Raw genomic sequence first — 13,616 nt, 5'->3', positions numbered from 1 at the left:
GATTTCAATAACTCAGTCATGGGTTCGGGGTTGTTATAAATGTGTATGGGTAGGGTTTTGTGGCCTGCCTTGTGCAGGAGGTCAGACTAGATGATCATATTGGTCCCTTCTGACCTATGAGTCTATGAGTCTAAAAGAGATCAGTTGAATAGAAGAGATAACAGTTCTTCCGCCTGAGGAACTGCCTTTCTGAAAGAGGAAAGCCCAGTTTAAGTGTGATATGTACAGATGCTGCTCTCTAGTGGCCATAGAGGAAAATCCTTACTGTTGATATTGTTCCATTTATTTGTATAGTTATTATGATTGCTGATTTTTTCTGTAATATTTTATGCTTAAAAATAATAGAAAACTAACAAAAGCAAGAAACTTTGTCCCTTACACACCCCTGATCAGAGGAGCAGTACTATTGGTAGTTGCACGGGAATGAGATCCTTGAACTGCAGTTTGAATCCCGAGTTGGTTTGGCTACCATGGTCTCCATTACTAGGGGTTCAGAACATATGGAAGATGCAGGAGGCTAGTTAGTTTTTTTTACTAACTCCCAACCAGTTGTTTAATTTCTTCCTAGGTGATTACTTGGCTTTTTTTCATTACTTAGTTAACTAACTGCTATCTGTGCTAAAGTGTGCTGACCCTGAGGAACACAGACTAGGAAAGAGAACCAAACTAGCCTGTGGGTTGTTTGTTAGTTTATAGCAGTCATGGCATGAACAGCAGATCACCTTTGATTACAAAAGACTAGAGTCTAAAAGAGCTTGAAGGGAGATTTTTATTTTTAGGTGAACTGTCAGATTTCTCCAGAGATTAGGATCACATTTTTTCAATTGGATTGTATGGAAACTAGGTGAGATTGGATCCACAGTCCAAAAAAATCACTTTGCAGTTCTATTAGGGTCTGCTAATTTATCCTGAACTTTAAACAGCCCAGATCATTTGGCTTCCCAGAGAGCTAAGTTACAGTGGTAGCTACTCTAAACTGTACACTTAAGTATGGTGCTGCTAGCATGAAACAGTCTCTCAAGCTCATTTGGCCTTCCCTGAGGCAAACTAGAGACTGCTCAAAATGAATTACACCACTACATAAGCACATTGAAAATCATTTATTTGAAAGGGCAGACGCTACTCATGGTAGCACATGATACTGCTGGTGGAAAATCATGAGCAACAGATGAGAGCTAAGACCAGTCCGTAATAAACTCAGAAAGCAGCTTGGGGCATGGTTGATTTTTGCCTTCTGCTAAATTCCTGGCTGCATAAGGTGTTACATTTTATATATGGTGACTCCTGAGATAGTCACTAATGTCTGCTTCTATGCCTCAAGAGAGGTGAGAGTATGCGCTGGTAGTGTTACTGTAATGTAGTAGATGGCAAATTTGACAATATCAAAGAGATCATGCATCCCACGTGTTGGAGACAGACTGTACAGAAAGATTGAACTGGCCAGGTTTCTTGTCTTCTAGGCACAGGAGTCTAGATATTGATAAATATTTGGATACATGCTAACATATAATGTGTTTGGACAAATTAAGACAAATTACAATGGTCATATATAATTAGAAAGGTCTGTGCTCTTTTCCCCAGGTTCCCCTCTTCATTCCTGTCTCCTTCACCATCATCTGCCTCTTTGCAGTGGGAATGTCTTTCTGCTCAGACCCAGTGTATGTCAGCATTGGCTGTGCCATGGTTTTGAGTGGTTTTCCAGTCTACTTCTTGATGATCAGCAGGCCAATACCTGACTGTTGCCGTACCACATTCTGTGAGTATAAATTTGTTAAAAGGGATAACCTTAAACATAATGTAGCATTAGATTCTACTCAGGATTCATAAATCACCACCTATGAGAGGTTGTGTATTCTAAGTCTGGGTTTAATACAAGGAACTATAGAAATTAAAATTAAGAGGATGACCCGAGCTGCAGTGATTGGCTCCAGATCTGAATGTCACCAAATTTCAGGAGTTTGGTTCTTGGGTTACAATTTGGCCCTGTCTCTAATAAAAATGTATTGTGATAAGGGATCTACTTAAATCACAGAGAAATCACACCATTTTCATGGGTTGGCCATGGCATAAATAGCAAATTTCTTGGATGTGTCGCACACCTATGAAATTTCCTATTTATGCTATGACCAACCCATGAAAGTGGTGTGATTTCTCTTCAGTGTTTCTCAGACTAGGGGCCTGGACCCAAAAGGGGATCGCAAGCCTATTAGGGGGTGATGGTATTGCCACCCTCACTTCTCTGCTGTGGCTGGTGGATGGCACTGCCTTCAGAGTTGGGCACCAGGGCAGCAGCCACAGCTTTCTGCTCTGCCTTCACAGCTGGGTGGGCAGAGACCAGATTTCATAGGGGAGACGAGATTTCACTTTCTGTGACGTGAATTTCACCCCCGTGAATTTGGTAGACGCCAGTGATGCTGTACATACTGATTTCTGCTGAAAGCCTGGAGAAAGCATTGATAGGAAGAGATGGGAAACGCTGTATTTGTTTTCTCTAGTTCCCCAGATATACTTGTAAACAGGCAAAATATACATGTTGGTCATGGAACACCAAAAGTTTTATCCTGTCTTTAGAAAAATCTTAGGAAGTATGTATAGACAATGGATCTGGAATACAAGTAAGATATATTTTGAGAGGATTTCCCCATGTGGTATCAAGCACAAAGTTTCAGGGGGAGCTCTGCCGCCTTTAATACAACGTTTGTCTCTCAGATAAAGCATTGATCACATCTGTGTTTTATCCTGCACCCTGACTTCTTTAGACTTGGTGCATTAGTAAATTGCCCCTGGGTTCTGTACTGTCAACAACCACTGAAAATGTCTAAGAAGACACAGAAGGAAAGGTAGCAGAGATACCCTTTGCTAAAGAATGGGCTGTATTAGACATAGTTTCAATTGTATTGAAATAAATTGTTTCTCTACACAAACTACTCGACCCAAATACCAGTTTTAACATAGTTCAAAAAACAAATTAAGCATTCCTCTCTCCTTTTTTTCTTGTGGCAGATTATCTTACAGTCAAACTTCAGGTACTGCTGGAAGTAGTCAGACAGGAAATCAGGACTTATTGAAGACCACATCTTATTGGAGAAGACACATAGTGGCTTGTCCAGTGAAAGCCACTAGTCCCATTTCTGATTCTTTTGGTCTGCTAAGAGACCAGGAGGCACTCTTACTTTTGCAGTGACTGTGGTGCAACTAGAGATGTCCAGAACAAATAACTTAGATCCAAACACCTCCAAGCTTTGATGATCTGGATTTTGCATCCGCTTCTATCTTTCTAAACCCAAACTTCACATCTGACCAGCTGACTTTTGGAGGTGTTCAAAATCAGGATTCAAATTTTGTAGGTTGGTTCACCTCTCAGTGACGCACATGATTTTTGACTTCCTAGACCTTGAGGAAAGACAAGGTGAAGAAGAGTGCCTATTTCACAATCCAAATATCATTTAAATTGACAGCTATGGAAAAAAGTTCAGCTTTCAGATGGAAGGTTATGGAGATCTGAAATGATGTGCTGAGGATGGTCAAATGCTTTTAAGGTAAAATTGGAGAACGGGAAAATCAATAAGAGAACTACTTAAGAGAAGCAGAGTGGTAAGTGAACTCCCATTCTCCTTCCATTCGACAAAATGATCTTTGGGACTTAAGAGTTCAGCTCTACTTTGAAAAATGACTCCAAAATGCCTTGCTATGTCTCAGTGATTTCCCAGTCAAATTTGCTTGGTTTACAAGAACAAAACCTATTCATTTTTTGATGTACCAGCCCTGCCCAAAATCTGAAAGTCGACCTTTTTTCTCCTTCTTAAGCATCATTAGTAGTAAAGATTCTCCAGGCTAAATTCCGACCTCACATCTGTGCAACCCCACAGAAGTGGGGTTGCACAGGTGTAATCAAGTAGCATAGTAGAATTTGGCTCTGCAAAGGTTTAGTTAAAAATTCCTGTAGATGATGCATGAGTTAAACTAGAACACACCTCACTTTCTTGGAGTTCCTCACAGCCAATGCATCTAAGAGGAGTAAATACTAGAATCTTTTGTCACTAAAGCCAGCACCCATGACCCTGAATTCACATAGGGAGCAGGTCTGAATAAGAAGGTGCAATTTTTATATAGTCACTTTCAGGGTATAACTGCATCTTAAAGGAATCTCAACCAGAAGTTGTTGGTGAGTTGAGAGCAGGGATTTTAACAAACAATCCTTCAATGCAGTAAGAATGCACAGATATTAAAATCTTGATTCAGCAGAGCACTGAAGCATGTGCTTTAATTGTTAGCACATGCTCAAATGCTTTGGTGAATCAGGACCTAAATGCTCCTTTGAACAAAGTTTCTGTTAAGTTAATATTTTTGGTTTACAGTGTAATATTGATGTTGCAAAATTCTGTCCAGGTGCCACAGTAATCAGTTATTTACAACAATTTTTAAAAGTGTGACTCAAATTTTAAAAGATGAGAATCAGTATATCAGGAATTGTCCATCTAGCTCTGAAGAGGGGAATGCCAGAACCTGAAGTTTTTAAGTACTTCATGTTAAGCCTCTAAATATTTAGATCAAAACCAAAGTAGCATTTACAGAATTGTAATATAATCAGTCAAAACCCTATTCAATGTACTATCAAGACTTTTTTAAATAAAGTTTTCAGATGTGATTGAGAGTCATTCCTTTTGTTGAGGTCTGTCTGTTTTCATGCTAAAGTGGAACTAGAACAGACTGTCTCAGTTGCACGATTAGCTGCACCTCTGACCCATCCGGTCTCTGAGTGCATCCCTTCGGTATCAGGCCTCACACCTTTCTCTCTCCTGGAGTGGAACTGCGTGATTCTACCACTCTTAGAATGTACCCTGGGCTACAGCACCCTGTGTATTGACTGGGGTCAGTACCTGTGGGTCTTCCCTTCAGGAGCTTGTGACCAGGCAGCTTTCTTAAACCAAAGTATTACAGTATGAAGACAGCATGACATCAGAGAGGATTTTAAAACAACAAAAGGTTGCATGTCTATTTTACTTAGAGTCCTGCCATCCTTTGGTAGGGACCCTACCCAGGCCTCACTTTCCCAGTGTCCCTTAACCTCTGACATCTGGGTGTCAGTCTGAATCTGGTTCCCATTAACTCTTTCTCCATGGAGGGAATCTCCTTTTAAATCCAGTCAGGTCTTCTCCTGTGTTCACAAATTTGGAGTCCTCCTTGACGAAGAAGGTCTGCTGAGCTCAGGATGGGGGCAGAGGTAGAACTTCAGAGTGAATGACTCTTGTATTGTCCTGTAAGTGTTGGTAGATGGTGGCTTTTGAGCCATTGCTCTGCTTCCTGCCTGTTTTTCCAACAGTCTGCTATTAAACTAAACCAACATTCATACAGTAACTATCCCAATAACCAGGTCAACTCTCCTAAACTACTACAGAGCAGCTCCACCTCCCCCATACAGAGGAATCCCTAAGTGAATGAAATAAAACCTTTTCTCCATTCTAGGGAAAAATGAACGAGTATGTGAAATAGGCACATCTTGTGTGTTTAAGTCAAGTTTCTTCTTATGGAACATCATTTACCGATGATAAATTAGTTGCTAAATAAAGGAAAACTCCATTTCAATTCAATGGCTAACAGTTTGATAGTGCTCCAGAAATTCTCCTACAACATATGAGGCAGGTTATCAGTCCTTCCCTGCTGCATTACAAAAGAAAATAGTTCAAGTAGCTGTTTTATACACTGGAAATTTTAAAACAGTTGCAATCTCTGTGCACTTTTGATGCTAGAAATCCATAGGTGCAAGGGTCTACCACCATCAATCTTACGGCAGGACGGAGGCTTCTGTTTTGATGAAAAGCATCAAATCACTTAATGTTCAACAGAAAATTAACACCAGTATTGGATGAGCTCAGTGATTTCAATTTGTGGCCACTTGCTTGTTTTAGAAAGTGAGTTGGGCTGTTCCTGGCAAGGAATGAAAAATTATTCCATCGAGTCAGCATTGCTAGAATTGAGACCTGGCACCTAACTGTTGCTCTTGGTGTCAGTTCAGGAGAATCTTTTGCCAATAGCTTCACTTTTTCAAAATGAGGCTGCAGCATCTTATTACCTCACCAGCTTTGTGTTTCTATCTTTTATTGGACCAAATTCTGTTGGTGAGAGAGAAGCTTTCAAGCTTACACAGAGCTCTTCCTCACAGGTTTCCCCACAGACCACGACACACCAACTCAAAGCAGCACCAGACCCTGCCCAAACAACAGATGCTAAATCTACAAACATATCTCCACTGCTACAATGATCAACACCCCCACAACGCACCTTTCAAGATCTATTGGTCCTACACGTATGGGGTACCTCATCCAGGGCACTAAATGTGACCACTCTATGTCTGACCTATCCGTCCTCAGCCACAAATGCAGCCTGCACAACACTTTCAAAACATGAGCCCGGGAGCTTAAATTCATAACTTTGCTAGACGCTAAAAATCACGGTTTTAATAAGGACATTGGATTTATAGCATATTACAACAATCTGTAACCCACTAACAACCTCCTCCCGTTCCCAGTTGCTTCTCCCCCCCGCCCCCCTCCCCCCCCCATTTCCTGGCTATGACTAGAGGGGTGTTAACTGGCCACTTCACCTTGAATTGTCCCTTGAAACGTGTGTTAACTACTTATGCTAAACAATCTGTTCTATCTTGTATTTAGCTGTGGCACTCTGAGTAGATTTCCCAGACCTGTCACCTGAAGAAGGGCTCTGTGTGGCTCGAAAGCTTGTCTCTCTCACCAACAGAAGTTGGTCCAATAAAAGATATTACCTCATCCACCATGTCTCTCTCATATCCTGGCACCAACTCACCTACAATAACATTGCAGCATCTGACACTTCATAGCTCATGGATTAAATAAAAAGCTAGAGTTTGAGAAATCAAGGAAGTGATTGAGCAGTGCTATGGGAAAGGTCATGAGTTACTGGAAAAGGTTAGATGGAGATGAACTAGAAAAGTCTGTACGCTGACATGCCTTGTAAACTAGTTTACTTGATCCTTATATTGGCTTTTTCAGACTGTGCGCACAAGATGCATTCATAACACAAACTAGGATTCCCAGAAAGTCAGACTAGGGCTGAATAAACCTCAGTGGTTTCTGGTTTGGTCTGAACAGGTTAGTTACAACAAATTTTATTTCAGTCAATTCAGTCAAACTTAATTGCGAAAAACCTATTTGTATCTGAGTGGGTATGTATAACTGAACTGTTGGTGCGGTTTGTACTTGGGACTTTTACCACTAAAAACATGGATATCTACTAACCTGAAGTCCTCAAGCTGAAGAAGACTCATTGACCTTTTATATAGCTCAGTCACGAGAGGGGGAGACATTCTCCTAGAATGAGCTATATGTGCCCAGGCAACTCATAGGGTCAGCATTTATCATAAAATTTGGTGGTGGTAGATAGGGTGACCAGATGTCCCGATTTTTATAGGAACAGTCTCAATTTTTGAGTCTTTTTCTTATATAAGGTCCTATTACCCCCCACCCCTTGTCCTGATTTTTCACATCTGCTGTCTGGTCACCCTAGTGGTAGAAGACAACTCAATGACAATCCGTCGATTCTTTCTCCTCTGCTAAGTTGCTGCCATGAACACAACCCAGGCCTGTACTATCACCAGATCAATACCATCTGATGGCCTTTCTACAGCCTACAAAATCAATTGGTGGTTTCATTGCAGATTTTAGCATACAGTGCCCAGATCACAAACATTTCCATGAGAGTTGGTCTCTTTTTTGCCAGTTTTAGCAGAGAAACCAACAATGGAATGAGTGTGGGAACTGAAATACTGTCACAGAGTTCAATTTGGGGTAGGTGGTGGTGGTTGGGGGGTGAAATCTAGATCACTGAGGGGTTGGTCACTGCCTGCTGTAAAACCTTGGGTGCCTCACAATGCTTTGCTGTTGTAGCTTCCAACCTGGGCTGCTCACAACCAGCCTTCAGGCAAGCAGGTCACACCCAATGTGTCTGTGTGCTAGACAGCGCTGGTTCAGCAGCTCTGACCGCAGCAGCCTGTCTTACAGCCCCATTCTGGCTGCCACTAGCCTTGGTTACAACCAGAAAGTGACTGCAACACACTTCCCATGCTGAATTTTCCCAGTATTGTGTGCATCTCCTTGACAGTTCAGAGAAATAATAAGGTTCACTTGTTCTCAGATGACCCAGACCTGCTGATAGTGCAGGGACACAATTTAAAGATTCAGCTGCCCCCAGAACAGCTCGAGTCACATCCTCCCCTTCCCCCCCCCCACACACAGTCAGGCCCCGCTTCCCCTCAGTCTCCTCTCTCAGAAAGCAGCGGCCCCTCCCTGCAGCTCTCAGCTGTTGTTCCTGCTTCCCCCTGCAGGGCGCAGCTTGCCAGCTCCAGTAGCTGCTGTGCAGGGAGGAGTTCCAGCTGCACCCGGTTACTGAGCAGCCTGGCAAACTCTGACAGAAAGGGGGGGGGGGCTGTAACCCCCCCATATACTCCTCTTGCCTTGCCTCTGTTTCTTCTTGAAAAGCCCCAAATGCTCCAGCTTATTAACGTAACGGGGGGTTAATAGATGCTTTCATTTTAACACTGCACTGAGTTGGTTTATAGTTAAAATAAAACAAACTAATTAACAATAGGCCATAAGTGAAGTGATGCCAAGTAAAAGGAATAATGTTGGAAAAGGTTACAAGCAAATAAATGTGAAAACATGCATCTAAAACTTAATCTAGAAAGATAAAGGTGTTGTTCGAGATGGTTTCTCTCAAGATCTTCCACAAAAGCACAAGGACCTGGTTTCCCTTGTCTTCCTAGGTGAAAGATCTCTGCCTAAGCAGGTTTCTCACCTATATTCAGATCCCAGAGATTTCAATCCCCGCCCCCAGTTGAAGAATCCATCGTTCTCAGCTTGCAAAAGCTCTGTTCTCTTATGTCTGTCTAGTGATGGATACCAAAGATGGCTTCTCTTCCTGTCTATGACTTCCATAGTTCAATGACTTTGCTTCAAGAAGCAGCAAGATGACGTGTTGTTCTTCCCTTCTCGTGGGCTTCCCATCCCCTTGTATGTAAATAGGGATTCCATTGTTTTGATTCAACCATGCTTAATTTACATAAGAGACAGGTATAGCTGCCTTCTCTCTCGTCTGGGAGGGAGCCTGTTGTTCCCTGTTTGGCCATTGACCAGGGATCTCAAACTCAATTTACCTTAGGGCCAGGGCCAGTACTCAAATCCTCCCAGTGGGCCAATAATGTGACTAAAGATGGTGTTCAGAAAAGAAAATGTTTATACTGTATTTTTTATTTTGAATTTCTTAGAAATGATAAAACTGTCATACAACTTTATAGTCATGGTGGAAAAACGTGACACTGCCTCCATGGCTGACTCTGCCCGGCAACTAGTGGCAGTATCTCTGTCCTTCCTCCCCAGCCAGTGGGAGCTGTGGGGGGCTGCACCTGCAGTAGGCATTGCCGGCAGCATGGCTGAAAGCATCTCTCCTCTGTGGGCTGCAGTGGGGAGGCTCTTGGGCTGCAGTGGCCCGCGGGCCGGGACTTTGAGACCCTTGCCATAGACTGTATGGCCTAATATTAATGAGTAGCCATAATTCCTTATGTAGTGTTAATACATAAAATTAATCATTATATTAATTACTAGCATTGTTAGGTTTCAGAAAAGACCATATTCTATACACTTTTATAATACAATAAATTTTATACAATAAGTGGCTTCAATTGCTTATCACGTGAGAAGCAACCCCCCGCCCCCTCTCAGTCTTTATAGACCAGTAAACCTTTGCAGTGTATGCTTTGAAAAGTAAAACCCAGACCAAGCTTCTCTCTCATGCTGGATGTAGATTCTATGCTGTCATCTTCTCTGTTTGTCAGTGTGAAATTTGCCTTCACCCTTCGCTAGCTCGGTGGGTCTGTTTATGTGCTTTGTAAATACATACTCTGCCTTTCAAAGTACTTTGCAGGTAACTCCCATTTGGGGAAAACACATTCCATTGTATAGCGCAGACCTGGCATGCCTGGTTTCAACACGCTTTAGTTATAATTCCAGCATATGTCCATAACTCTTAATACCCATTGTGTACACACATCATGCAAGAATATTAATGCTCAGTGAGCTATTAGTTATTAAATGATACCTCACAAGGCTTAGTTTGTACAAGATTATTGCAATAGTGCGTAGGATGTGAAGACAGGGGGCTCGGTGTCACAATTATCCTGCCACCACAGCAGATGATTTTGTAAGTTAGAACAGTGGCACTCTGATGGGAGGTAATTGTGTTGCTTTGGGCTTCAAGCCAGTGCAGGAAGGATTGCATTACCACCTGCCCTGAAGCTCTGGATGTTTTAAATGCTATGCTGCTGTGACTGAAAGCTCTGACACCAACAGCCAGCAGACAAGCATATAAGTCACACCCTGGCTTCCACTGCCCAGTGACTTTCTGCAGAGTGAGCTCCAACATCCCCCAGTCCTGAATTTCCCCCACACCATCATCCCTGTAGTGTCCAGCCCTGTCCTGGAATACTCACAGAAGTTTGCTGCCCCTTTAAAGAGATACTAAACAGCAGGAATCATTAAAAAGGGGATAGAAAGTAAGACTGAGAATATATTATTGCCCTTCTATAAATCGATGGTATGCCCACATCTCAAATACTGTGTACAGATGTGGTCTCCTCATCTCAGAAAAGATATATTGGCATTAGAAAAGGTTCAGAAAAGGGAAACTAAAATGATTAGGGGTTTGCAGCGCACAGTCAACTTGTGGAACTCCTTACCTGAGGAGATTGTGAAGGCTAGGACTATAATAGCATTTAAAAGAGAACTGGATAAATTCATGGTGGTTAAGTCCATAAATGGCTATTACCCAGGATGGGTAAGGAATTGTGTCCCTAGCCTCTGTTTGTCAGACGATGGAGATGGATGGCAGGAGAGAGATCACTTGATCATTACCTGTTAGCTTCACTCTCTCTGGGGCACCTGGCATTGGCCCCTGTCGGTAGACAGGATACTGGGCTAGATGGACCTTTGGTCTGACCCGGTACGGCCGTTCTTATGTTCTTTTGTAGCTCATTAATTTAGCTGCGGTTTAACAAACACTCTTATTTCAATCACTGTGCACTGTTAGTTTATATTAAAAATAAAGGAAGTTTATTAATCAAAAAGGCATGGATTCAAGTGATATCAAGTAAAGGGATTAAAGATACAAAGGGTTACATGCAAACAAAAACAAGATTAAAACCTGATTTAACAAACTAGAGTCCAGGGGTGAAAGTAATGCCAAAGATTTACTGGTACAGGGGCCGGCTCTCGCCCGTGGACAAGGCAGGGCCTCAGGTGGAAGGGGTGCGGGTGGGGGTATCAGTGTCCCCCGCAGCCAGTCCTTCCAAGATGCCTGGTCCCTGTGGGTAGCAGTAGCAGCAGAGGCGGCCAGAGCCCTGGGACCTTTTAAATCGCTGGCCTCGGGGCAGCTGCTCCTTTTGGCCTTGCCCCCATCAGCAGCTGGGGGGTGGCAAAAGGGGCAATGATGTTAAAGTGGCAGCACTTTAAGCAGGGTCCTTTGCCACGGCAGCACTTTAAAGTCAGCTGTACGGTCCGGTACCGGTGGCCACTTTTTACCAGTATGCCATACCAGTTTACTTTCACCTCTGCTGGAGTCTGTTGTTCTGAAAAGTTGTGTTTCGCAGTGACTCTCTTTTCCAGCAATCGCTGAGCAGCCTTTCTGGCCAGGAGCCTGTATGGCGTCCAAAGTGCTCAGTTTCTTTGAATCTTCAGGTAAAAGAATCCCAAAATGGCTTTTTTCCTCTCTCCTTATTTCTTCCCATATTTCACTGACTGTGCTTCAAGAGGCAAGAACCCTTGTGGGGTTGGAGGGTGCAGATGGGGCAGTCTCCACACCCTGTGGTAATTGTGGTCATCTTTCCCCACTTGCTGTCCTGAATGTGCCTTCATTGTCTGTGCCTGATGACCAGGCAGGTCAGACAGGCAAATATACATTCCTTTGCCTAGGGCAGATTGGGCTTATACATTTCTTGCCAAACACATTTTAAGCACCTACTTCTAGCCCATAACTCCTTGGACACACACCTACATACACCATACAATGATTGTTTGGACCAGGGTTTTACCTGTTTGTATCTGATACCCTAAATGACACCTTTTAGATACAGATTATGACAACAGTATGTGAGGTGTAGTAGGTCAGACATGACAAGAGTCGCTGGCAGAGAACCACCAATGGGTCTCTGTATCATTATACTGTCTTTAGGGAAACTTGCTGGTGTTCCTGGTTGTACCTGTTCCATGGATTCACAGAGGGCTTCAGGTTTAGTACTGACAATTTTGCATCTCACTTGCAATCCATGATATTTGGAAAAGAAAAGAAAGTTAAGTAATTGTGGTTGCAGTCTCAACACTCTGAGCCAAATGAGGGAGTGTTCCCTAAAGCCGAAGCTGGTCCCGTCTTTACTCTGGCTAAGAGCCACAGTCAGAATGTTCAGGTTTCCCATGATTTATGGTATCCCTGGATTAGAATCCTCTCTCTTTCCTACCCTGCGATTCCCTTGGTAGGTACAGGAAGGGAATCTAAATTGGTGCTCTGATGGGAGGCGTGTTGAGCAGACTGCAAGGGAAGGGAAGTAAAAGGATTCATAGCTGCTGTCCCAGCAACTTTACAACCACCGGCTGCATCCTGTTCAGCCCCTCTCTTCCCTTCATGGAGGTAAAATATTGGGGAGATCCAGACTATTGTGGAGAGGGCAGTGTTGGAAGGAATGGGGGATGCAGTGGGGAAAGCTGGGTGGTGTGGGCTTAAACCTCAAGGTAAAGGAATAAAAAATACACAGGGCACTAGATAAAGAGCTATAATAAAGGTAGGCTAAATTCTGGAGGTCTTTAATCAGTCTAACTCCTAGTGAGGTGGATTGAGCCCAGCAAATGCGGAACAAAAGTGAACTCAAAAGACAACACATACCCCCAGGAGGGAAAAGCTGTAATAGAGAATAGAAGGATGGAGCCAGACTGAAACAAGCAGAAACAAAATTTTAATTTAGAGAAAACACAGTGAGGGAACTATTCATCCCAGGAAGAAAAAAAAGACCAAAATCAAGCCAACAGACCAAATTCTAAAAAATATTTTATGAATCCATTTGTTGTAGGATGAGGTCCTGGAACATAAATCCTTGTATCAAAGACCTGGTATGAAACTTAAGGCCTGAACTAAAGTAATGGTCAAGACTTTGCTAACATAAAGCAAAGTTAAGCTGTGAATAAGAGGCAGGCCCTGCTCACAGAATCTGGCATGAAGAGGGCTGATGCTGCAAAAACACATATATCTAAAGGGTACTGGGCACAAGTGATGTAAACACATGCTAGGATGGTACCAGAACACGCCAGCATGAGCACATTCCAGATAGCTAACAAGGAAACAGCTGACCCATCCTAAAGACGGCAGGAGGGTAATATGATAGAGTTGTTTTGTTCAAAACAACATGTACAAGGTGAGAGGCGGCACCCTAACACGAAGAGGGGTTGTACCTCAATATATAGGGAGTGATGTGTAACTTGTTTGTGCCTGTGTATAAAAGTGTATCCCTGAGATGTTGTCTTTGTCTGGCCTAGGGGGCAGTG

The 13,616-nt window shown here is 42.9% G+C and overlaps 1 protein-coding gene across 4 annotated transcripts in view; it reads left to right on the top strand.

Moving 5' to 3' along the window:
- Positions 1-4,613, top strand: part of LOC116826433 (cystine/glutamate transporter-like) — a 29,915-nt gene extending 25,302 nt beyond the window's left edge. For 3 of the 4 annotated variants that reach the window (XM_032783156.2, XM_032783154.2, XM_075068969.1), the window contains 2 exons: positions 1,582-1,756; positions 3,004-4,613. In XM_032783156.2, coding sequence (XP_032639047.1) covers positions 1,582-1,756; positions 3,004-3,068 — 240 coding nt within the window. In that variant the 3' untranslated portion in view covers positions 3,069-4,613. The remainder of the gene's footprint in view (positions 1-1,581; positions 1,757-3,003) is intronic. The other variant, XR_004374083.2, reaches the window with a different exon arrangement.
- Positions 4,614-13,616: the final 9,003 nt, after the last annotated feature.

Source organism: Chelonoidis abingdonii, chromosome 1 (genome assembly GCF_003597395.2).
Source record: "Chelonoidis abingdonii isolate Lonesome George chromosome 1, CheloAbing_2.0, whole genome shotgun sequence".
NCBI lineage: Eukaryota > Metazoa > Chordata > Testudines > Testudinidae > Chelonoidis > Chelonoidis abingdonii.
Note: the sequence above shows the minus strand (reverse complement) of the source record. Positions and strands in the feature narration are given on the sequence as shown.